This window comes from Lepus europaeus, chromosome 15 (genome assembly GCF_033115175.1).
Source record: "Lepus europaeus isolate LE1 chromosome 15, mLepTim1.pri, whole genome shotgun sequence".
In the NCBI taxonomy this organism is placed as follows: Eukaryota; Metazoa; Chordata; class Mammalia; order Lagomorpha; family Leporidae; genus Lepus; species Lepus europaeus.
In genome coordinates, this window is record NC_084841.1 from 55,654,435 (window position 1) to 55,680,528 (window position 26,094).

The window sequence follows — 26,094 nt, forward strand, 5'->3', positions numbered from 1 at the left end:
GGGTCGGCGGGGCCAGAGCCCCGCTCCCCCACCCCCCGGCCGCCCGGCCCGGAGGCCGGCGCCCTGAGTGGCAGCGGCGGAGGGCGTGGCGCCGCCGGAGCGGGGCGGGTCCGCGCGCGCTGGTTGGTGCGGCCCCGGGGGCGGGGAGCGCGGGGCCGGGCCGGAGGCGGAGCCGGCGCCGGGCGCTGGAGCTGCGGGCGCACGGAGAGGAGTCGCGAGCAGCTGGAGCGGAGTTGGAGGAAGCGGCGGCGGCGGCGGCAGGCGAGCGGGTCGGAGGCTGAGCGCGCAGAGCGAGAGCGGCCGGCGGGTCGGAAGCGCCGCGGAGCCGTCGCACCGGAGACTGCTGTTGCCGCGCGGGCCCCGCCGAGGAAGGAAGCGGCCGCCCGGGGGAGGTAGGCGGCGGCGGTCCGGGTGTGTGCGCCCGGGAGGGGGAGGCGGTGCGTGCCTGCGTGCGCGGCTGCCGCCGCTCTCTTCCTGTCACCGGCGGCCGCTTCTGCAGCCCAGCCCGGAGGAAGCGGCCGGCCGCGGGCCCTCCACGCCGCCGGCATCTCCTGTCCGCGGGGCTGCATCGGCGGCCGGCGTCGTTGCGCGCCCCTGGCCGCCTCCCGGCCCGCTTTCCCGCGTCCTCCCCCCAGCCCGGGTGTGCGCGCCGCCGCGGGGCGCGTTAGCCCCCGGAGTTGCCGGCGAGCTCGGCTTCCCCCCAGCCTCCGTCCCCGCGCGCTTCCGAGGGTGCCCGTGGTCTCCCGGCTGCAGTTTCCCGGGGCCTCCAGCGGAGGAGAGCGCCCCGCCCCGGGGGCCCTGCAGCCGGGGCTGGGGTCGCTGCCCGGGCGTCCCCGGGGCGGGGCTGCCAGGGTCCCCCCGCGCGCCCCCAGCCCCCGCCCTCCCGAGTTTGCCGCCCTCCTCTTCCGGGGTGGGGGAAGTGCGCCTCGGGGCGGTTGGCCTCGGGGCCCTGGCCGGGCATCTGGTGCCGGCCGCGCTCGGGCAGGTTGTTGGGAGGCGCCTCCGGTGGGGTCTCGGAGCCGCCCGGAAACCCAGCTTTTTGTGACATCGGCCGAGACCTTACAGGGACCTGCCCAGCAACATGGAGCCGGCGCGGGAGAACCGGGGAGCGTGCGAGCCGGGGCTGGGAGCTCCTCCGGGATTGTCTGGGAAGCTCGGCCCCCGACACCCTCTTCCCGGGGGGCAGAAACTCCCCGCGGATCACGAGACAAAGAGAACTGAAAAGCCCGGGCCAGGCCGCCGGCACCGAGGCGCACGCTGGTAAACCCGAATTGGAGCTCGCCGTGCCGGGGTGTGAGCGCAATGGCTGTACCGTGTTGAATGCAGAAAGCGTGCGCGCTGGGTTGGTTGGGGAGGTTCTGCCGCGTCGCGGGCGCCTTCGGAACCGGGGAGGTCCCACGTCCAGTGTTAATCCCCGGCGCAGCTGCAGCGCGGCTGGTGCCCCTGTGCGTTCACGGACTGCGGGGGCTTCATGGCTTCAGGTTGTGTGTGTGTGTGTGTGTGTGTGTGTGGTTCTTTTTCTATCAGGGCGAAATAGGAACGGATAAAGCAGTTCCGGGTTTGGAAGGCGACATAAGATGGTGCTTTCAGGGCGATTGGGGTTCAAGTTTTAGTTGTGGGGCGGGATGATCAGAAAGCTTTTTGTGACGCGGGCTTTAGGTGGAATTAGGTTTTCATATCCCATGCGCTCGTGGCACGTTTTGGCAGTCTTCAGGCTGGCTCGGCGTGAGCTGGGGAAGGTTGCGGCAGGCAGACAGGTTCACTTCTGACACGGGCTATCAGGAACCCATCTTCAAGGTGCAGATCATGAGGAATTGGGTGACTTGTGCCTGGAAGAAGGCCACCACCCCCGTCTTTTATCCTTGAAAGGGGGTGTGTGTGTGCCCAAAGCACCTCCCTCGCTGTAGCTGTTTAACAGAATACATTGTGATGGCAATAAACGGTTTTAAAAGCAAGCAGCTGAGCGTTGCCTGGGCACACAAGTTACTGAAAGTTCGAGGAACACGTGTTTTCCCACTTTGCAAAGGAAACACACACACTGTCTCTGCAGTTTGGGAAGGTGTGTTGGATCTGAGTGGGGGTTGAAGAGGAAGGGCCCATGGAGAAGTCCCCCGGCTTTGCAGAGCTGCTGGGCACACTCACTGCAGGCCTGCTTAGCTTTTCTGTGGCACTCACAGCAGGTGGTAGAGGGCCATGCCACTTTTGTTCTTGCCGTAGAAATGCGTATTTTTATGGTTGGAAGAAAGTGTTGTGTCCCCTGTCCCGGCTTTCAAAGTGTGGTGTGCGTTTACTTCTAACTCTCATCTTGGTTTGGAACCTGTTCTTCGTTGCATAACAGAACTCTTGAGATGTACACAGTGCCTTCTGCTGCTTTATCTAGTTTTCTTTTTTTAATGGTGCTATCACTGTGTCTTTTCACATCTCTGGTGCCGTGCAGTCAATGTGAAAGGACATTCCAGTTCCCATTTATTATGTGTATTTTTCTGTGGCTATTTGTTGAGTTTCTGTGGGTTAGGCTCATTCAGTCCCCTTGGTGTAGTTGGTTTGGGGAAAGAAGTGGCACATAGAGTCATAGGAATACACATTGTTTTGATTATTTATAATGATGGTGGTGGCCTGCATTTATCTCTGGAAATGCTCCTTGCACTTAAGTTTTTTTTTTTTTTTTTTGAATGGGCTTTGAATCTTAAATACAAATCTACTTTATTTAACCAAATTTTGTCATATTAAAGTCTTGACTGTCCCTTTCATTCAACTTTTCCAGCAATGTGTGATTTTTAGGTTGGGATGTTGACTGAAATTTCCTTTATTTTCCTCTTGGGTAGTTCAGGGGAGTAGATTAAAAAGGCAGTGCTCTGAAGGGTGTGCACATGCTCCTTAAAGCAGGAACAATGATAGTTTAGCTTTTATTTGCATTTTGTGATTTGCAAAAAGTATTTTATTGGACAGTGGCGATGAATGAGCAGACTGAAAAAAAATTTGGTTTTATGGTCAAGTGGAACATAGCAAAGAGAGACCATATTTGCATTTGAGTAGCAGCTTTGGATTCTGTCAGGATTGAGGCGTGTGCTGTGCAGAGAAGGTGGAAGTGCAGCATTCACAGTGCGCTGTCCGTTCTTGACAGGCTGCCCCACCTCTCCTGGAGCAGGAGCCATGCAGTGAAGACATCTCGGGGAAGCTGATGGCGAGGAAGTCGCCTGGCAGCGCAATGGGCGATCCGTTTAGTTTTTTACATTAGAAGGTCTAACATAAATTAGATGGGCGCTTTTTACCAAAAATCTAGGTTGTCACTAATTTTGAAAATCCTCATTTTTTTTGCTTCATTTTATCCATGCTTCCGCCACCTCCACCCTAATGTGATCGCTTGCCAGTGCTCTCATTGGAGTGACTTGCCTGAAAGAATGGCAATTAAAGGCCATTTCGTGTACATTAAGCCAAATGAACTGAAAAATTGACTATGTAATTACTTGTAAACTTCTCTGTTTGGCTTAGATTAGGTATCTTCTTTTTTTTTTTTTTTTTTTTAAAGGGTAGAATGAGTGTAGTGTAGCTTTTACTTTTTTTTTTTGTTTTTTTTAAATGTCTACCATGAAAAACATCTTTGGAGATTTTATTCTGCCAGCATTGTTTTCCTTAAAGTAAATCAAGTATGTACCCACAGGCACCTGTAGTCAAAATAGTTCTCAGGTTAATGATCACCCCAGAGAGACTTAAGTCGGAGGCTTCTGGCCACAGGTGAGGTGGCTCCACCAGTGGGCGCAGTGAGTTCATACAGCTGAGATGCCATGCCCCTTGGCTCCCTCCCTGGGTGCTCCGGGGTCCCCACCCAGGGCTCAGCCCCAGGAGCCCGGGCTGTGCCAGAGGATGCACAGCAGCTGCAGAACCCTGTTGCCAAGGAGCATCGCCCGCCAGCTGCACGCTCTGCCTTGCCACACGTGTGCACGTGCGAGCACACACACATGGACACATGCATTCACACACACAGAGCCTCCTTCCGGTCTCCTTTGCCCTGCCTTCTGCAGAACCATCCTGAGCCTCAGGTCGGGAGAGAAGTAGATGGGCAGGGTCCACATGCAGCCCCTGTCTGTCTGTCTGCCTGTCTGTAGACTTGGAAAAGGAGCCGAGACGGCGCAGTGGCGCAGTTATTTTAGCTGGCTTCAGGATTCATAGAGAACTGCTTGCAGCTTTCAGAGACAATGCAGGAGGAAATCCCTGGCAAATGGCCATTCCTATTTTAAGTCTGAATTGTCTAAATGGCAGCAAGTGGCATTCGGTATTAATAGTACTGATAGTAATAAAAATACCGAAGCTACTGTTTACTCGCCATGTAACTTTAGGCAAATGATTTAACTTTTCCTTGCTGATTTCCTCCTCTGTAAAGTGAGGCTCGTCATTGTTCCTAGGGCTGTGTTAAGGACTGAAGGAGCTGATCGGGTGAAACTTGAAGCATGGCAGTCAGGCACGGGGGAAGCCTTGTGCGGCTGTGGATTCAGCTCTTGTTATCAGGCCTGGAGCTGCGTGCTTCGTATGTGTGGTTGCCACTCACACTGGCCTGTGGGCTAGGTGTGCCTGTTGTATCTGTCTCCCAGGGCATACAGCGGTGCCCTGGACAGAGGTAAGTCATCCGTCCAGGGCTGCAATCCTGGCACTGATGGGGGCCCTGCCTTTATCTGCAGCTCAGTACTCCTGTTAACTTTTCCAGTGCCTGCAGGCTGATGGCACCTAGAGAGGGGTTGCATCGCCCGGGCCCCTCCTGCAGCCCATTGTTTTCATTTTAATAAGTCACATGCTATACAGTTCACCCAAAGTCCATCATTTTCAACAGAACAACCCTACATTATGACATTACGTTTAATAGGACATTTTAACCTTGCTCACTTTGAATTTTCATGATTTCCAGGGCATCAACATTTGAAAAGACAATTTTTAATATACTGATATTAATTATTATTATTAATAATTATTATTATTATTTGAGAGAGAAGGAGATCCAGCAGTCCATCTCCCGTTCTCTGGTTCACTCCCCAAATGCCTGCATCAGCCAGGGTTGGGCCAGGATGAGATGAGCAGCCTGGAACTCCATCCGGGTCCCCCACGTGGGTGGCAGGCACTCTAGTTGCCTTCATCAGCAGGAAGCTAGAATCCAGAGCAGAGCCTGAACCCGGGCACTCCAGTATTGGGTGCGGTTGTGTCGAGGAGCACCTTGACCACTGCAGCAAATGCCCACCCTGTGACATAGTAATTTTAAAGACTGAGTTTAGGTGCGGTTCTTGCCCTGGACATGAGTGTTAAGGGCAGAGAGGTGGGATGTAGGGAGGGAAGGAGCCCTGCTCTGCCCTGCAGGCCTTCACTGCAGACCCATTTTGCACTGCCACCCAGCTCATCTCATTGCTGGACAGTCGTACCTAGGATATAGTGTTCATTCATTTAGTGTGCTTTGAAAATCTTTTATAATCCTGCCCCCCAGCCAACTTGTCCAGCTCCTTTCCTTTGGAAGAGGGGAATGGAGTAAGTCAGCAAAACCAGAAGCCTTTTCAAAGAGATGTGTTCAATTCTTCGCTGAAATGCCTGCATGTGGAAGGTTCCGCTGAAAGTCTGCTTGCACGCAGGTGTGTGTTCGGCGCTCATGGGTTGCTGTTTGCCCGGCGTCAGAAACAGGTTTATTGTGAGGAACAGAATGAAAATTCCTTGGTATTTTAAACATACCTCCAGTTAACATGATCGCAGGCAGTCACCAAAAAGACGGGAGCCAAGTAACTTCTTTCAAGGAAAATTGTGAACTGTTGCCCATGATAAGTATGTTGATTTGTTGTTTGTTACAGTAACTTATGCTCACACTAGCTTGGAGCCTGTATAATAAAACTGCCTTGATTATGTGAAAATATTAAACTGTAGGTGAGTAATATTATCCACACGCTATGTGAGTATATGTCAGATCTAGCAGTAGCCAGAGCGGATGCAGGCATGATGTTGTGCATCTGGGAGAGATGCATCCTGTCAATCTAGATATTGGGACTCCACATGGGTCCCAGGAATTTTACACAGGGGCTGCCACAGGCCTCAGGCTGCTGGGTCCTCTGCAGCTCTGGGGAGAGTTTGAAGGTGAGGGGAGAGAGCTGTGCATCCTCCTCCAGCTGTGATGATTTGTGTGATATCCCCCTAAGGAGGAGCTGCACTGTTGGGAATCCTGCAGGATAGTGGCTGGGCAGCGATGGCAAGAGGGGGATACAGGTGGCAGAAGCTGAGCTAGTAGAACAGAAATGGGCAGGATGCCAGGGATGGGCAGCTTTCCAGAAGGGATGTGCCCAGTAGTCTTTTATTCACTACTTTATGGACTTCTTTTGGCAATGATGCATGTTAATGAAGTCTCTTTGGAAGAGAATTTGCATGGCTGAGCGCTGGGTCTTGGACTTGATGGAACTGCTGAGTTATAAATGGCTTCTTTTTGTGCAGGTGCAGGGAAGAGCCACCTCCACTGTCAGGAATGCTGCTGGCTCAGAGTAGGAGGCAGATGCTCAAGGTTAGCCTGAGAGGTCTGAAGTTGTCAGCGTCACGGACATCATGGGTATCTGGGCCTCTGTTTAGGCATCAGAGCAAACGGAGCTTGGGCAGAGGTTGTGGTGGTGCTGACAGTCGGGCTCTGATGCCAAACTGTTCCCCAGGTCCAAATTCTGATTCTCCCTCTCAGGAGCTGAGTGTTACCACGGCCAAGACACCAAACTCTCTGCCCTTCAGTTTCTTCATAAGTAAACTTTGAAAATATTTTGTATGATTATCTTGAGGATTAAATGGATTGGCTTCCAATAAATTAGATGATGATCGGAATGGAGTTAATAGTAATAGTATATAGTATAATATTATAATAATATAAATCTGAGAATATTTCAAAAAGTTTATGGAAAAATAAAGTTATTTGGGAGCAACAAGCTTTGAAATCCATCGTTTCTGCATCGTACACGTTTTCCACTAACTTATCCAAGTGCCCTCCTGTAGGACCCAGTAAGCATTAGATAGTGATGCTGATGACAGTGGTGGTTATTAACACGGGCACGGCAGCCAGGAGAAAGTACGGTGTGCACTAGAGGTGCCTGCCTCATCTGCCTGGCTGAGGCCTCTCTGAAGTCAACATCACGGGACCCAGTCTCCACCCAAACGATTTGTGTGCCCTCCATCATGTTTTATGGTGTTGCCCTCAAACCGCTTCACTGACACTGAATCATGGCTGACCTTGACCTGTTTACCTTTCCTCTGCACTGATCTTCCTGGTCTTGACCGTGGACATTCCAGAGACTGGAGTGGTGGTTCCACGGACAGCCCTAGAGTCGCAGACACAGACCCAGAGTTCTGCACAGGTTTTGTGTGTGTGTGTGTATGTGTTGCAGACTCTGAAAGGAAGTGGAAAGGGACAAAGGGATTGCCGTCTTCTCGGCCTCTGGCACTCAGAGTGCACACTGCATCTGTGGAGTCTGGCTTCCTTAAAGTCATCTGCTTCCCCAAGGATTTTTTTCCCCTTTGCACAGTTAGCTTCGGGCAGATTTAAGCAGTTTTCAGCTTTGCAAAACCTTGAGAAGATGTGGAGCCTCTTCTTATTACTCAGTCCCCTGGTGAGGGAACATGCTAGCCACACGGGTGTGTTGTGGCCAGGAGCTTGCTTCTTGGTGGTTTAGGGATGCTGCGGGTGGGGTGTGGGTGTCTCAGAGAGGGAGAGAGGGAGGAAGGGAGGGAGAGAGGGAAAACACAATACGGAGGTCATTACACTTGAAGAATCCCACCAAGCTGCCCCACTGGGTGGTTGAAATAGAGGAAGTGGTAGGCAGCAGCTGGCATAAAGACCCACCCAGCCTACTGGTTGAGGATTTTTTTTTTTCAAAAAGAAGTACATTGCCAAGGAAAGCTAACAAAAATTTCAAGGCAGATTTGGAGGAATTAAATTATTCTTAGGCACATTGCCTGGTTTCCAAGCATTTAGGGATATGCAAATTTTCATGTTCTTTAGCGTTCTGTGTCTTTTGTACCGAGTACATTAGTACTAAAAATGAGATTTGCTACTTTTACATTTTGGTGTGAATTTATGCAGTGAATGTTTAATTTGATGCTGGATCTTTCAAAGGGAGAGGCATTCTTAAAACAGATAATGTAGCTTATTTTTCTCATGCTCTGCTGGCTGCTTTGTTTTTTTTTTTTTTTCCTCTGATGACTGAAATGCAAAGGGGAGTGCTATCCCCAATTAATATTCTTGCTGCACAAGGTTTCCAGTGTTTGTTTTTGCTTCCTTTAATATGTAACTCTCCTAAGAGTGTTATTGTATTACAGCTAAGAGGCTTTACCCTTGTAAAGTTGAATATTTCACACTTCTGAATGCCAGCATTACAATCTGTGATTTGATTTTGCTTCCTAAAATGCCCACGCTGAAGAGTGGTTATCATGTTAAACCTCGGAAGTAGTCGCCTCATCACAACTTGCAGAAGCTCTCTTGGATGGGAGGTTGTGTGGCTGCTGTTTTTATTGCTTTATCCTGATGCCAGCTGAACTGAAACCTGTTGCTGTTCATAATGAGGATAGCATTGAGAAATGAACCGAGCCCAGCATGCCGTGAGCCTGCGTGCCTTCCGGCTTAGTACCTCTCCAACCTGGAGCCTTGATTTCTGATTTCTCTGCCTCTACTATGTTGAAAACAAAAGAGAAAAACGCTTCCATTCCCCCTTTCCCCTCCACTAAGCTATCTTTACAATCTGAAGCAACCATTGTCACTTCCTCCCTGATTTCTTAACTCCTTCCAATCTGTCTGCTAGCCTCTCCTGAGCTGGCCTCTGCTTTCCCCAAAGTCCCCGAAGATCCCACAGTGGGCGGAGCCCCAGACTGGCCTGACTCGGTCTCCCAGGTAGGGGTGTCTCTGCAGGGCTCATCTTTTCCTGCCTGTGCCCTCTATTTAGCCCTTGCTTCTAGAATGTTGCGTGGCTTCTCAACTGTGGCCTGCTCCCCTTAGTTAAATTCTTGGACTCTCAGTGTTTGGTCCTTGAATCTTTGTTTTCTTGTGGAACTTTTGCCTTTTTTTCCTGCTGAGCTCCTGTGTCCCGCTGAGTTCAGACTTGCCTGGTTGGTGATTGCATCTCTGCATGTTCTCTCCCCTGAATCACAGCCCAGGTTTCCAGGCAGACACTAGCAGGCTCGCAGGTGAACCTGGCCGCCTCAGCAGCCCATCTGGTCTTCTCGCTTCTCTTTGTCTGATTCTGGTACAGGGTTTTCCTCCTAAGAGCAGGAGCGGACACCCCTGTTCCTCCCTTTCCAGTCCCCCATGCCCGCATTCACGACACCCCACCCATCTCTGCAATGTCCCTTCCTTGAGTCCTCTGCTTCCCACACCTGCTGCCGCCACCCTGTGGCTGCCTGCCCAGCTCGCTGCAGCACACCTTCCTCAGCTGTCCCACCTCTGTGTCCCCCCCCCCCGCCCCCGCAAGCCACTCCCATGCACAGTGGTGAGCCTGACATTCCTCCAGGGCGGCTGTGGCCCTGGTGCTGGCCGTCATGGGACACAGGTGTCCATGACGCGCTCCGGCCCCCTGCCTGTCCTCACCCGATCCACTGCTCCCATTTTGGCTTCAGCCGGATCGGACTGCGTGTTCTCGCTCTTCCCAGAACGTGACGCTTGCTTCATCACTTCTGGACGTGGGATCGTGGCCCACATTCCATTCCGTGCTCAGATCCCTGCAGTTAGATGTGGCCTCTCCCACGTTTGTACCTCGGAGTATTTGGATTCTGCCTCTCCCCAGGCACTCACCTGGTGTTAGAGTTCCCGGTGTTCCAGGCTTATCTGCGTTGTTGCCACAGGCCCCGCCCTGTGTTCTTAGAAGGCAGGGACCGCCTTGCTAATCCCTCTCCTGTGTTCTGTGTCGAGCCGTAGCACACTGCCGCGTATTCGTCTGCCAAACTGATTAAGTACTTGTTGAGTGGGAGGAGAAATTGAAATTCACACAGATGGCCAAGTGCAATGTCCATTCATAAGCCTTCTTTGTCCTTTGCTAGGTGAAGCTCGCGGTGTGGAGGGCAGCAGTGAAATCAGACGACGGATGGACAGTGTGACCAGAGCTTCAGAAAGGATCGGGCCTGGCTGTGAGAGGCAGCCCCGAGTCTGGGTGTTGACCAGTTGCTGAAAAGGAAGCCAGGGCGAGCCGTGCCACGCAGAGGACGTGGAGCCCTGTCTTCAGCCGCACTATTGATGGAGGACAGATGGACAGCCGGATGGCCACTCACGCCTCCCCTTGAGCCTCTGGAGAGTGCCTCTTTGTGGTCGGCCGGACACCTAGGAGGGTCTGGGACTCGCTCTGTGACCCCGGCGGCCGTGCAGAGGTAGAGGTGGTTCACAGCGTGCGTCCTGACCCGGCTTGTGCATGCCTGCAGAACTGCCGACATGAGTGCCGAGGGCTACCAGTACCGGGCGCTGTATGACTACAAGAAGGAGAGGGACGAGGACATCGACTTGCACTTGGGGGACATACTGACTGTGAACAAAGGATCCTTGGTCGCGCTGGGCTTCAGTGAGGGGCAGGAAGCCCGGCCTGAAGACATCGGCTGGCTAAATGGCTATAATGAGACCACGGGGGAGAGGGGCGACTTCCCGGGGACCTACGTGGAATATATCGGAAGGAAGAGAATCTCGCCTCCTACTCCGAAGCCCCGGCCGCCTCGACCCCTTCCTGTTGCGCCAGGTTCTGCCAAATCCGAGGCGGACAGTGAGCCACCAGGTCAGCATGGATGAGTGATTGCTTGGAGAGCCCGCCCCCAGCCCCAACCCCGCTGTGTTGTCTTAAGGAGGAATCTTGGGTTTGTGCTGGGCTGCTGGGCTCTGGGCAGAACATCCTGGCACCTTCCCTGAGTTGATGTATGGTGTGGAGAGGCGTGGGCGATTGTTGCACAGCTAGCAATGTGTGTGTGTGCCTGTGTGTGGGGGGAGGCGGTTAGGAGTTGTTGTAGAAATTGGGAAATGATATTAGATAACCCTTTGAGCGAGTGCCTACCATCACTATTATCAGAGCTGCCTATTGCATTCTCATTGTTGCCATCGGTATTATATGTGGGGAGTTCAAAAAGTACATGGAAAATTGGAGTTAAAAGGTAACTTTGTTTTGGTGTGAAAATGTTGTTTTAAGATTTATTTATTTATTTACTTATTGAAGCTCGAGTGACAGAAAAAGAGGGAGAGACCGAGAGATCGTCCATCCATCCACTGGTTCTTCTCTAAATGGCTGCACCAGCTAGTGCCTGGGCCAAGCCAAAGCTAGGAGCCCGGAACTCCAGCCGGGTCTCTGACATGGGCAGTGTGCACCCAGTTTTTTTGCTATCCTCCACTGCCTTTCCAGCATATTAGTAGGAAGCTGGATTGGAAGGGGAGCAGCTGGGACTCAAACTGGCACTCTGATATAGGAAGTGGGCTTAAACCACTGCCCTGTGGCACCTACCCTGATGTGGAAATGTTTGAAAGCCCTGCATATGCAGGGTCTGTAGCAAGTTCGTGCAAAATGGCTATTAGGAAAGCACATGGGTTTTGAAAATTTATTGACCTAAAATCTTTTAAAAATGTTTTTTAAAAATTTAGTTGTGTTTATTTGTAAGAGAGAGGCAAAAAGACTCAGAGGTCTTCCATCTGTGGGTTCACACCCTAAATGCCCACAGTAGCCAGGGCTGGACCAGGTTGAAGCCAGGAGCCAAGAATTCAATCCAGATCTCCTGTGTGGGTGCCAGGGACCCAAGTACATGAACCATCATTGGCTGCTGACCTGGGGTATGCATTAGCAGGGAGCTGCATTGGAATAGGAGGAGTCGGCATCTAACCAGGCCCTCCAGTGTGGGGTGTGGATGTCCCAAGCGGCATCTTAACCACTGCCCCCAACATCTGGCCCTAAACGTAGCTTGTGTTGCCACTTTTTTCGAGGACTTTTTGAAGTGTCCTCTGATCCAGTCATTTTGGGAAGGTGGAGGGTAAGTCTAATGTAAGTATATTTAGCATTAATATGATTTCTATGGAAAATGTAGAGGGTAATAAAATGACCACAGAACTCAGCCGAGAAGAAACGGTTGTTTTTATAACCGGGCATCTACCTCTTGGTTTCCTCTCCAGGAACACTGTGGCTGCAGCAGAAACCCAATCCTGTAGTTGGCATAAAAATGAAAGGAGCTCTCGTTCCTCATCAAGGCCTTGTAGTCTGCTTGGCTGTCAGGACGGGGGAAGCAACACTCGCTGTTTTTCTTAGCTGGAAACCACCTGCATGCAGAACCCCACCCCCGTTGGTTGGAGGTGGTCGGCGCTTGAGCTTTGTGCACAGCTGTCTGTGTACGAGTTTTCCTGGGTTCAGTTTCGCGCAGAGATAAGCCTTCTGCTCAGCTTTCCTGTGAACAGTTTTGTCAAGCGCCGGTTTCCTCCCCAGTAAATCACAAGTTTGTTTTTTTTCTCTTCTCGAGTAGTCTTTTTTTTTTTTTCATTCAGGAAGTAAGAAAGGATTGGGAGGTGCCTTTGAACTGGGTGGGCTGACTGTAGTGGTTACATATTGAGCAGCACAAGTATGGCATCACAGAGTTCTTCTGGAAGGGAGTCAGACTGCTGGTAAAGTAACGCAGCCTCTTTCGTGCCGGCTTATTCGACAGAGATAGGGAGACAATGGGGAAGTTTTATCACATGTACATGTAATTTTGTCAACCATTGCATTTCTTACAGTTTACTTAGCAGATTTATATACAGAATCGTTTCTCCACCAAATGACATATTTTCTATTTGACTTTCTGGTTTTTTTTTTTTGTTGTTGTTGTTATCAGCTCCCTAAAAGGCCAATTCAAAGGAAGAAATCATTTAATTTGCTCCAGAATTCGAAGACATACAGAATCATAAAAATATCTCAGTTGAATTAAGGATTATTTTAAAAAGAGGAATAAGGGTACCTTGTCAAGATTAGTGACAAAAAGCTTTTGCAGAAATAGATTCTAAACTAAATTCCATTTGGATGACTGCCAGCAGGTGAAATTTTAGTTGGATGTAGTACACAGAAAAGTTTTTCCATATCGGATAAACGATTTTCTCTTTTGAAGTCCTGAACCATTTGTTAGTGCTTTCTTGCTCACATATGTAGTGTGGTGACAATTGGGATTCCTAACAGGCTATTTGTTTGGGTTTTCAGGCATGGAAAAGCAGAATAAAATGAGCATTTTTGGCAGAATTCAAGAAAGAGACCCATGATATGTGTGCAAAGTGTTAGAAAGAGAGACACTGCCTATAAATGAGAAATTAGGAATAACTGAGAGGTTGAGAAGTCAGTGTGTGTGATGGGGGTGGGGAGGTGACACAGGGACTATAAAAATAAATGTTAAATTTTCTAGAAATGTTAGTCTTGTGTTCTCATCTACATAGGATCGCCATGAAGTGAGAATTCACTCGCTCCTACGAGGGGTGTGTTAAATTGAAATGGGGAGTGGTGGTAGAGACTTCTATTTGTGGGCATCTATGGCTTCGGGTGTATTTACTTGAAAAGCCTCTGCGGTGAAGAATTGTGTGATGGCCAGAAAGCATAGTTCCTTTCTTACTGTAGTTAAATCTTCAGCCCTCTGCTTGCTTTCCCCTCCCTGGCCTGACTTAGGCCATCTTGCAGGTGTGGCTACCTCTATGTCAGTTAGAAGGCTACCCGGGAGGCCTCAGGCAGCTGCAGTTCTCGCTGTGGGCCGTTGGCACAGCGCACTACTGGGCAGCAGAGCCAGCAGGGGATGCTGGGAGCTGTCCCTGTGCAAATCACCTGTTCTGTGTCCTGCTGAGCCTCACTGCCTTCTCCCGCAAAGCAAGCTGTCTTTCGACTCTGGCCAGAAGTAGATCCTGCAAGGGATGTTCTCCCTCTAGAATAAAACCCGCTTTTCCACTTGTATTGCATCTTCCCGGAAATAAAGCTCTGAAGCTTACTTAGCTGCTGGCTGAAAAGAGGCAAAAACCCATTTGCAGTTCCTGTTCCCAGCTGCTCTCAGGAAACTGTGCTTTCTGCCCATGTACTGTGTTCAGTTTTAGGAAGCCCCTGCCTGGACGTTCAGTGAGTTTGTTTATCGGATGGGCTTTTGGACTGAGATTCATTCCTGTGTCCCTAGTTCGTGCTAGAACATGAAATCGAGACCCGCTGTCTTGCGCCTCTTCCCCACTTAGGGCGGTGCCTCGATGGCCCCGTGTGGGCAGCCCTTCCCCTGACGTGCACGCGGCTGACCCACTCTCACCTCTGCTCCGATCCTCTTTCTCGTGGAAGCTGGCTCTGCCTGGCCTCTTTCATGCCGTAACCTGCCCCTGTGCTCCTGCAAAGCATTTGTTACCTTCCCTACCCTGTGATTTTTCTCACTGCGCTCATTGTTCATTGTTCGCTCTGGTAGATTGTAAGATCTTTGTAAGGTCTTTGCAGGGCCGCCATCATCCCAAGCACCCTGTGGGTTATTGCTCACTGCTGAAGGTTGTCATCCGGCTGTGTCAGGTTGTGTGTGGCTTCTGAAACTAGCCGCACGCTGTGTATGTCACGTACAGGTTGACACTGGGCGATGGCTCCTCCTGCATTTGGAAAGCGTGGCTTATTTTTGCTGTGCATGTCGTTGCAAGCCTTGGCCTTGACCATCGCTGCTGGGATTCCAGAACTCTTATATTCCAGCCCCAACACTTTGGACAGGTAGTTCTGCTGGTTGGAAAGTAGGTTCAAGCGATAGTGCCTTGAGCCACTGAAGGCAGGTGAGTGGAGGTGTGCCATCCACTGTCAGGAAGGCTGTGAATGCAGGCCCCTGGCTCTGTCCACCGGAGGCCACTCGGATACCGACATTCCCCTGCCCACACACAGCCGGCTCACCCGGGCGCCCGTCTTTCCTCTTTTGTGTGGGGTGGGAACTTAGGGGAGTAAAAATACATTGCTCTCTTTCATCTGTCAGCTGTCTGATGGGGCTGTTTCTCAAGAGAGTGGATTTAGCACACCCTTTGAGATCCTTTGGTTAAGGGAATTAATTTAGGCTGGTGGGTTCTGTGCAGACTGGAGGAATCACGCAGTGGGCCCCACGCCCCCCTTTCCCAGTTGCACTTCAGGCGTGGACTGTGGGTCCCAGCTGGTAAAACCTAGAGCATGCATTTACTGTGACCTGTTTGCGATTTTGACCCATAATCCCTTATAAACAAATACAATGAAACAAGGGCTGCAGTGGGCAGGTTTGTTTTCATGGTTTCCCAAGCCGTGTTATTTTTACGTTTCTCACACTCGGCCTTTGGGTGTCCCCCACAGTTGTCATGCCCCGACTCGAAAGCAAGGCTGTAATCCCAGAAATTGCCTGTCCTTTACAGAGGCCACAGGAAGCAGCGGCCTAATCCCAAATGACACACCTTGGTTGAGCCCGGTGTCATAATGAGTCCCTGACACCAGGGCCTCTGGTGAATTGCAGACGATGCCTTCGCCTTTCTCTTCCTCCTCCCTGCTCAAGTGAGGCTTTGCCATGGTGGCGGGGGACTGTCTCCTTGCACAGCAGAGTTGTGGCACTGACAGCTCCGTCTGCATCTCCTCATTCTGCTCTTGTGCACGGGCAGGGCTGCTCAGGGCCTCTTTCCACGCCCTAACGTCTGCCCAGCCAGGAGAGGTCATCAGAACACGACCGAGATTTTTACCCTGAAGTGAAGTAAGTGTTTGCCTCTCGATTGTAGTAGGAAATGAAATGTGAAAGGACTTCAGTGAGCTCATGGAAAGTGGAAGGAAAAGATGTTTTCTTTGGTGCAGAATATTTTGAAGTCCATGTATAGTTTTTTTTTTTATGTTACACGTTTCTGTCAGCCTGCTGAAGACCCCACGTATGCATGGGTTGCAAATTTTTTTGCACCAAAATAAACATCTTTTAATTCCATTTCCTACAAGCTCTTTGAAGTTTCCTTGTATATTTCTGGGAGATGTAATCAATAAAATTGACAAGGAGATCAGGATAAAACAAATGGGATAGTTTTTATTCCATCCAGTGAGTCTAACTGCTTGCTTTTGGTTACAGAGTGTATTACAAATGAAGTGACATCTCGTGACACAGTTCTCCCTCTCTTAAGCACCAGCGCCTATACATGCATTACCAAATTCTTCCATTTCCTGTTAAATTTAAAGTTCGTGTTAATATATATATATATTTTAAAGATTTATTTATTTTATTTGAAAGTCAGTTACACAGAGAGAGGAGAGGCAGAGAGAGAGAGAGAGAGGGGTCCTCCATCCACTGGTTCACTCCCCAGTTGGCCTCCATGGCTGAAGCTATGCCAATCTGAAGCCAGGAGCCAGGAGCTTCCTCCAGGTCTCCCAAAACGGGTGCAAGGGCCCAAGGACTTTGATCATCTTCCACTGCTTTCCCAGGCCATAGCAGAGAGCTGGATCAGAAGTGGAGCAGCTGGCACTTGAACCAGTGCCCATATGGGATCCCGGCATTGCAAGTAGCAGCTTCACCCGCTATGCCACAGTGCCAGCCCCAATAATAAATTTTTTTAAGATTTATTTGTTTGAAAGGCAGAGTTAGAGAGAAAGTCTTCTATCTGTTATTCCCCAAATGGCTGCAATGGCCAGGGTTGGTCCAGGTCAAAGCCAGGAGCTTCATCAGGTCTCCTACATGGGTGCAGGGGCCCCAGGACTTGGGCCATCTTTCACTACTTTCCTAGGTCATTAGCAGGGAGTTGGATCAGTAGTGGAGCAGCCGGGACTCGAACCGGTGTCCATCTGGGATACCGGTGCTGCAGGTGGCGGCTTAACCTGTTATACCACATCGCCGACCCCTAATACTAAATTTATTTTGTTTCTCCAGAAACGTGTAAGAAGAAGGAAAGGAATCCTAATTAATAATGTGTGTATTGGTGGTTATTGGAAAAGGACACTGGCAAGGAGAGGAAGGCATTTCGTCTTTACTGTCCCTGGGCTGACTTGGCCCTGCTAGGAATTCACAGGCAGAGCCCGAGGGGCTGGGGGGTGAGGAGGGATTCATTCCCACCCTCTTCCCCTGTCTGTTATCTGAAGGGAAGGACTTGATCTCCTGGAGCTGAGGATTTCAGGATAGGCTTTCTGGCAGGTTCCTGTGACCTGTAGTGTCCCAAGGCAGGTTTTTCCCTCCTTAAATGGGGTGGTAGAGCAGCCCTCTCTCCTCATTGGCGGCTTTGCCTTCTGTTGTGTCAGTTACCCTCGCTCACCTGTGATCTGTGCAGTAAGAGCCCTAGAGAGGGAAAGCCAGGGACCTCCCCCCCTCCCCTCCCCCCCCCCCCCCGGTCACATGATGTGTAATACAGGACAGCATTTCAGTTCTGTTTCATTGTTGTAAGTGTGTGTGTAGAGCTGTCCACTTGCGGTCTCAGGACATGTCCCCGACACATAAGAGGGACGGCAGTGTTTGCTCAGAAACTTTCTCTTAGGTTTCTGGCTGTGGACAGTTCTTTCTGCCTTCATTTTTCCAAAGTGAGTAAAGGGTCCAATCAATGTCCATAGCTGTGCAGCCTAAGTCAAGCCTGTACCTCTGATTGGAAGCAAAATGATGTAAGTGAGGGCGGGCTGTCTTGTTTAGTAGCAATCAAGTCACAGGCTAAAAGTGTCTGTGCTTTAGCTCAGTTGTCAACAGATCTTTGAGTAAGTTTGCCGTCAGTCTTTCCTGGTTTCCAGGTGCTTGCATCTCCGTCTGAAACGGGAGGGTTCCTGATTAGTAAGCATTTCTCACTGAGTCGGAGTTGGAGGAAATAAACAGTAGAAATTCTGAAGTTCAACAACAAATGGTGCATTCCATGTGTGAAGTCAAATCCAAAAAGGGAAGAATTTTGTACCTATGGCAAGTGAGTTTGCCAAGTATATGATGCCTTTTACATATCTATGTTTTGATTAGTAAAAACCAAACAAACTAAAAACTGATGTTAGCAGTACAGCTGGCAACTGCGTGTATGTCTTTGTGGCTAACAGCTTTCTTTGAGGCTAAGAGAGGAGGAACGTGGGTGTGATAGCTAGAAACGAGGAGCATGGGTGCATGATGGGTGCTGTCGTAATGTTTTGAGGGCATGAGACTGGATTTATAGCATTCAACAGCAAAACAATTCCTAGACTTTCAGTGACACTAGTCCAAATACAAGAGGGCAAGTGCACTAGAGGGTGCCTTTATTTCAGTAACTTGAATGGAGTTTCTCCAGAATGTCAAGTTGCTGAACAGAGTATCATCAGAATATAAGTTTGTTATTCCTGTTTGCCTATTTATGTAATGGACCATCGTATTGTTCAAATAGAACTTTGCAATGAAGAAGAAAACACTGCCTACTTTGCTGTATAAATGCATAACAGTGTATTTTGTTAAAAAATCGAACTTTGCATTAAAGCATACCAGACATTTTTATACAGTGTATACACTGTTAAACAGAACTTTGCAATTAAAACATATCTTTCTGCTTAATCATGTAGGCAGAACATTCTTCAGTAGCTTTATGCCACCTGAAGTATGTTTGTCATTTTTCAGGAATACCATCTCCGGACTGTTGCTTGCTTGTAGATGTCTGCAGTGTGTTTGCGTTCATCCATTTATCTGTTCTCAGTTGGTAGCATATATTTTGCAATGCTTATAGATTGTTCTGTGTGTCCCAGCTTGAAGTTCTGTTAGCTTACTACATGTGTCATAGAGGACTATTTGTAATTCATTGGTCAGATCCAATATCCACGCCAGTAAAGCACAGGCATCAGTGATGTAGGTATCTCTGTGATGACGTATTCTTAGAGTCAGAAATTTCACCCAGCTTTGCTTCCTGAACATCCCTTCACTCTTCTAATTCTGATGTTCTCTGGTTGTGGAATGAAACGCTCTCTGATGACTCCTGAGTGTTGGCTGTGTTTTTTTAACTTCCCCGTTCCTACTCATAAGAATTGTTGGAGAAACAAAACCCAGAAAAGTTTTCAGTTCTCCCTCGTAGTGTTTCCCAGGCCATGCATCAGGGAGACCCTTGCTGCGGGAGGAAGGGAGTGTATTGGGAGGATTCCCGTAGTGAGGGGAGCTAGGATGGTGATGTGCTCATGTGCCCTCTCTGAGGATCTGGTTGGAAACTGGCTTGGGGGTTACATGGGATTATAGTTAATGAAAGCGCCTGGTTGAAGATCTGTGTAATGTGTGATTTTCAGATATATTGTACCAGTGTGGAAATAGGCCTTAGGCAGGGCTGCAGTGTGAGTCCAGCATGGCCAGGGTGGTCATTGTCATCTTCCAAGCTTTCCCCTAAAGAACAAAACCCACAAAATGCTCTCTGACTAAGGACGTGGCATCCGTGGCACAGTGAGAAAAAGTCAGCTTTAGTTCCAACTTGCTACTTGTTTTTGGTAAAATGTAGTTTTCTTTATTTAAAGATTTATTTTATTTGAAAGTGATAGTTACACAGAGAGAGGAGAGGCAGAGAGAGAGAGAGGTCTTCCATCCACTGATTCAATACCAGTTGGCTGCAATGGTCAGAGCTGTGCCCATCTGAAGCCAGGAGCCAGGAGCTTCTTCTGGGTCTCCCTCGCGGGTACAGGTACCCAAGGACTTGGGCCATATTCTACTGCTTTCCTAGGCCATAGCAGAGAGCTGGATTGGAAGTGGAGCAGCTGGGATTTGAACCACTGCCCATATGGGATGCCAGCACTGCAGGCGGTAGCTTTACCCGCTACGCAACGGTGCCGGCCCCAAAGTGTAGTTTTCACAATTACTTATAGGTGTTAGATTAATTTGGGTGATATTAGATATCATAAGATATTCACTTTTTAATGATTGCGCTAAGCATTGCTGGTTTCATTTTTATCCAGTTTTAAAAAATAATGTTTAGGAATGTTGCTGCTTTATCAATGAGTAGTTCCATTGAAATGTTTCTTTTTATCCCTGTGTCCTAACTAGAAATCTTTGTGTCATTATTTATGATTTCAAAGTATTCTCCAACATTGCCAAATTAAGTGTAGCCAGAAGTAAACTTATATATATATATATATATATATATATATGGGTAGCAAAAAGTAAATTTTTCACTTTTTGAAGGAGAGCTATTCGGAGATTTGAGAGCAAGGTTTCTGTTGGTAAATACTGAAAGCCCACCAGGTACCACGGAATGACATAAGATGAACTTGATTGGAACATCTCAAGGTGTATGTTTTGCCCCGTGGATCAGTTTAAATGCTGGAAATGCCTTTTTCAAATGCACCACGAATGTCCATAGCATTCTGCTGGGCACCTTGCAGCCACTTTCCGTTTGATCTTCATAATCACCCTGCGAAGATGGTGTGTTACGGCCATTTCGAGATTAAGAAAGTGAAGCCCAGATGCTTGTGTAAATATTTAAGAAGAAAGGGGGACTCCCCAGGGCAGAGCTTGCTCAGGACCGGCAGGCAGTTGCAGTCCTGTGTGGAGTTTGGGTAACTGAATTTTGCTTTCTGGGTGGTCTCTACTTAGGTCTTATCAGTTCCTTTCATTGGCTATGACGTTCATGCAGCCACACACGAAAACCTCTTCATTTTGCATGTGATTTGCAGCGTGTTCTTCTGTCTGGTCCCTTCCGGGGTTACACTGCGGAGGCTGGTAAAGCCAGGAAGGCAGAGTTGTGGGTGGGTGCAGTCTTTCTCAGGAAGAAACAGGCCTTGCCGGGGCTTACCTTTCCTTTTCTGCAGACGTCAGATGTGTGCCTCCAAAAGTTGTCGGCTTTGCAGATTTTCTCACTTCTGACTTCCGTCATCTTGATTAAAATGTGCCACAGGGTGGGCATTACCCACGCGAGAGCCAAACACCTGAGCGCGTGCCGCAGACGTGTGTGTTTTGGCATGTGCTTCGTGGCTGCCTGAGCACTCCAGTTGACTCCAATGAATCTGAAGCCTTGTACCTGAATTATGTCACGGTGAGCAGTAAATGCCATTTGAAAAGACTGCGTCAGTTACTAAATCCCTTTGAATGTCAGGCCTTATTTCTCAGGAAAGCTGGCCACTGCCAAGTGTGTAGCATAAACATGGTGTTTCTGGTACCTGAATTCCAAGGACAGGCGGAAGCAAGGTGCGGCGGAACCCTTCCTGGGTTCTTGGAAGAGCGGTGTGGCGTTGCACAGAGGCGCTCCCTGGAAGGCAGTGGAACCTCACCCGTGCTTTTATTTTTGTTTCATTTTTCTTTGCAGTTGAAAAATAAACTTTTCACAGTTTCCTGAGGTGAAAAAGCCTCCGACTGTCCAGAGTCCCGCAGGGCGCTTCCCTACGGTACCTAAGGAGGGAAGAGAAACACATTCTGAGCGCTTAGAGACCCTGCAGCGCGCCCGGGAGCAACAGCTGTCAGTGCAGTGCCACTGGGCTTAGATACACAGTGGACTCAGTTGTAAGCACCTGAAAATAGCAAGGCTGACCCGAGGCCTCCCTGACTGTCAGTCTAGGCAGCCAAGGCCAGGATGCCTGCCCCTCCACGCCCCTTTCCAGGCAGTAGGAGGTCAGGGCTCAGAGCCAGGAGGGTGGTTTTACTGTTCAGGAGTAAAGCGGTGGAGGTGGGGTAGGGTTAGGAGGGCCCTGGTGTGCAGCAGTGGGGAGCAGGAGGAGGGGCTGTTTCTCTCAGGCCAGCAAAGCCATGTTGCCACGAAAGCCACCTTGGGAGCCAGCCTTGGAACTGTTCATCTCTGGCTTCCAGTGTGGAGCCAGCACCCAGGCAGACGGAGGGAATGAGCCAACATTAGAGAGGGGGTGAACCTCCCGCGTTTAGTGACAGCTCACCCACAAAGACCTAACTAAGCCTACCGATAAGTATTGCTCCACAAAGGAGACTGAGACCACACTGAAGATTTGCGAAGACAACAGTGAGCTGGAAAGACAGCAGGGTGCGAGCAGGTGGGCGGTGCAACACTAAAATGATGGAAGAAAGTTGAGCGCACAGTAGCTCGCCAGCATCAGAGGTGGCAAGGAATAGAGTGGACACAGCTGGTGGGGTGAAGGAGGCAGGCACGTCGGGCTCTTCCAGAATCCAAAGCAAAGGATTGAAAATGAGGAGGGAGACCTGGAGAGAGGTGTAGCACAACGGTGTTAAGTGTTGGTGAACCTAAAATCCCAGCAGGTGAGAGAACAGCATCATTAAGACAAGGAGTCAAAAATGTGTGCATTTTTCACATGGAATCAGTGAATGGCCACTGAAATGTTTTGGTAGCGTTTTAGGTTGGAAGAATAATATAGCCAAGTCTCATGCCAAGATAATCTGGCAAGATATTTACCACCAAGGAACACAGTTACCTTCTTCTCTGTAGCAGGAAATGCCCAAAGCTAGTTAGATTTCAATACAATTTGAGGAGAAAAGATAGCAACTTCAGAACTTAATGTGCTGTCTGCTTCTGCCTTATGTAGACAGGCAGCTGAGAGGCATTGTCTAATAATCAAGAGCTTAAAAAAGACTAAATAAACTGCTTGTCACGTGGGAGGACTTAAAAATTGCCTTTTCATTCCTGTGTGTTATAATTAGAAAGGCATCAGTTGAGAATAACTCATTTGGATCAACTTAAAGAGTGATATTCAGAAGACTAAAACCATAACGTATGTATTTTCCCAATACCTAGGAATACAATGCACGTTCCCATGGACAGCAAAAAAAGCATACAAATATTGTTGGAAAAAATGCTTGCTGTGTGTGAAAGCTCTAAAGAAACTCGTACAAGTTGACCTATGTACACAGACATTTACACTGAGCAGAGGTATGCCTGTGTTCTTGTGTTCACATAAATTGTCAGGTACGGGGGCTAGCATTTTATTAGGTTAACTTGTTACTTTTCTGAAGGGCTCTCTGACATTGGCTGGTTATTAACCTGTTGTAAAGATAAAGACAGTATAGTTAAATCATGGGCTAAGGTCACACAGCTAGTAGAGCAGTTGGGATTTGACCTCAAGTGATCTGTTGACCAGGTGCTCTTAAGCAACCGTGCCAGGCTGCCAAAGGGCCAGTGGGTGGTCATGTTCACCCCCTGGGTTGCAGCTCCCCTGCATGGCCTGGAGAGCACCCCAGAGCCACAGGCGGATGACCCCGCGGCTTGCAGTCTGATAAGACACAAAGGAGTTAAAACAGCAGAGGAAAACCAGAGGGTATGAAAAACTCTTGCAAGTTACTCTCTGTACAGCAGTGAAGAATCTCAGCAGAACTACAGGTTGGGAAGACATGGCTAATTTTAAATTTTTCAACTATTTGAAAAGCAGAGCAAGAGCAAGCAAGAGGGAGAGAGATCTTAAGATTGCTGGTTTACTCCTTCAAATACATGCAGAAGCCAGGGCTAAGCCAGTTTGAAGCCAGGAGTCAGGAATGCCATCTGTGTCTCCCACATGGGTGGCAGGGACCCAGGCGCTTGAGCTGTCATCTGCTACCTCCTAGGATGCATTAACAGGAAGCTGGATCAGAAGCTGAGAAACTGGGCCTCGTGCCACAGCTTACCCCTCTGCACCATAGTGCCTGCCTCCGGTGACTGATTTTAAAGGATTGTTCTTTGCTTCTATATATCAGAAGCAGTGAATCTTAAATGATTAAAATAACAAGCTTCAAGTCAGCCCTCACTTGGCCAGTGCTCTGTATTCTGTGTAACACTGTAGTTTGCATAATACTACAACACTTAGATATTGCATTTATGTGTACAGTGATGGACCATAGAACAGTGATTCAGTCAGCTGTAGATCCCAGGGACAGTAGTAGTCCCAGAAGCTTATCATGCCTAGAGACATCACAGCCATCTTTGTTAGGTAAATACACTCTGTACTGTTCACACAATGATGACATTTGCTGGTGATGCGTTTCTCAGATGCATCCCATCCTTAGGTGTTTGATGACTGTGTGTGCCGTCATCCCTTGGTGTCCTCAGAGGATTGGTTCCAGAACCTCTCCTCCAGGAGATCCAAGTCTCTGGATGCTCACGTCTGGTATAGGCAGTGGCAGAGTGTTTGCATGTAACAAGCACAAATCCTCCTGTGTGCTTGAAATCAGCTCTCCATTGCTTACAGTACCTGTAGTTGTTACACTGTTTTGTGTAGGGAATAATGAGAAAAATCTGTGTATGTTCAATACAGACACAATTTTAAAAAGGAAAAATTTTTCCATCCGCAGTTGGTTGAATCCACCATTGCAGATTTGGAGGGATAGCTATATAGCCTCGTCCTGCGAGGCCCACACTGTTGGGATGGTGGGGCAATGGTGTTCTTCAACAAGAAGCACCGGAGATAGTTTTGGTGAACATGTCTGTTTACTAACAATCAAGCACAAGCTTTTATGGGGCAGGCAAAGGGGAGTAGCTAGTACAGGGTAGTGACATCACTTATATGGGATACAGCCGACACCAGCACCTTTACGCTTCTCCAATCAGCTTGAAGGTCATGTAGCTTAGGTAGCCTTCCAGGTGGTCTTATAGGTCTGGGCCACACCCAAGAGCTGTTTACAAGGCCCCTCAACAGGAAGTGGGGGTGGGGGAAACGTGCCTGGGGCCATGGCCGCCTGCCAGCAGTCAGGTCATACGTGGGTCTCAGTGTGCTGAGCCCCTGACCAGGGTCTTTCCCGGGAGGCATGGTGTGCCATGCCCTTGTAACCTCCTGCATGGGCTAGCCAGGCAGTCTCCCAGCCAGGCTCAGGAACACCCATATAGCTATATGGCATTTATATAGAAATGAATGTGTGTATAGATTTTATATATAAGTCCATATTTATATAGAAGGATGTAGCTGAAATGTTTATGGCATCTGACAGCGTCATACATAAGGCACTAGAGAAAAGTCATAGTTGGGTTAATGATGGAAGTGCATCTTTCTAACCAAGTTTTTCCATTCACCAGGAGCCAGCTGCAGCTTGCTACTCTGCCAGTGGCTCTACATGTACAGTTACATTGTAACTGTCACTTGTGGTCTACCCTTCCCCTTAAAGGAAACCTGGAGGAAGTTTAAACACACAGGAGCATCAAATTCATTGCTTTGCTGAAACTCTGGGTCTTGTCTGACCACATCTCACGGAGATCAGAGTCCTGGGACTTGGGCCCCCGTTAAAGACTCACTTCACTTGATGCAGAAAGCGATTGCCCTGGTTTCTTTGACAGGGTCCCGAGCCCCTTCCGCTGGCCCTGGACTTCCTGGCCTGTCACCGCACGTGGTCCAGGAAGCAAAGTGGCCCTAGTCAACCATTTCTATTCCCTTTGCTACTGTTGGTGAATTCCAGTCTGATTGTTCTGTCCCTGCAGTGTTCTGAGTAGTTTATATTCTTGGTAAGAGTGGAAATATTTTGCTCTTCCTTCTTGCATCCCTCGTTCTGTTACAGTTGGGCTGTGAGACTGCGTGTGTCTCATAGGCTCTCAGAGAAGGTTGGGGTTAGTTTCACAGTGACCTTTTCCCACAGTACAAACCACTGTCTTTCCCCACCTCCCAGGCAACCCCACTCCTTCTGTTTTTCAGAACATAAGGAAAAAGTAGCGCATGTAGACAATAGGACCCAGCCTTTGAAAAGAAGGAAGTTCGTTTGCAACAACACGGATGGAACGGGAGGGCATCACACTACGTGACGTAAGCCAGGCACAGGGGGACAGATGCCACGTGTCCTCAGCTGTAGGTGGAATCTGAAACAATCGGAGCCATAGAGCAGAGAGGAGAACAGGGGTTACAGAGGCTTCGTGGTGAGGGCAGTGTGGAGCCGACGGCCACGGGCTGGAAAATCTCCCATGAGGGAAGAAGTTTTTGTTTGAATTCCTTTGCACAGTGTGGTGAATATCGAGAATAATGGAGTATTGTGTACTTCAAAATTGCTGCGAGAGTAAATGTCACATATTCTTACCATGAGAAAGGGAAGTATTTGAGGTGCTGGGTATGTTATCTAGTTTAATTATTTCACATTGTACTCCTCCTAACATCGTTTTGGACCTCATTGTCAACTTACACTGAAAAAAATCAAATATAGCTGAGGGTTTTGCTCAGATAATGCTAAGAGTCTTTTGAGTCAGTGGCTACCTAAGGGACATCTTTAGATCAGCAGCAAATGCTGTGTTTAGTTCACATTTCAAAATGTTTTAAGTTGTGTTGCCTAGCAAATGTAGTTAGTACTCTTCACATTTTATGGTCTTGTGTTTCGTGTATAATTTCTTAA

General features: G+C 49.0%; 1 protein-coding gene across 2 annotated transcripts in view; it reads left to right on the forward strand.

Moving 5' to 3' along the window:
• Window positions 1-249: 249 nt before the first annotated feature.
• PIK3R1 (phosphoinositide-3-kinase regulatory subunit 1) overlaps window positions 250-26,094 on the forward strand; it is an 86,334-nt gene continuing 60,489 nt past the window's right edge. The window contains exons 1-2 of one of the 2 annotated variants that reach the window (XM_062212166.1): window positions 250-392; window positions 10,024-10,742. In XM_062212166.1, coding sequence (XP_062068150.1) covers window positions 10,409-10,742 — 334 coding nt within the window. In that variant the 5' untranslated portion in view covers window positions 250-392; window positions 10,024-10,408. Of the gene's footprint in view, window positions 393-1,165; window positions 1,261-10,023; window positions 10,743-26,094 lie in introns of those variants that run through there. The other variant, XM_062212167.1, reaches the window with a different exon arrangement.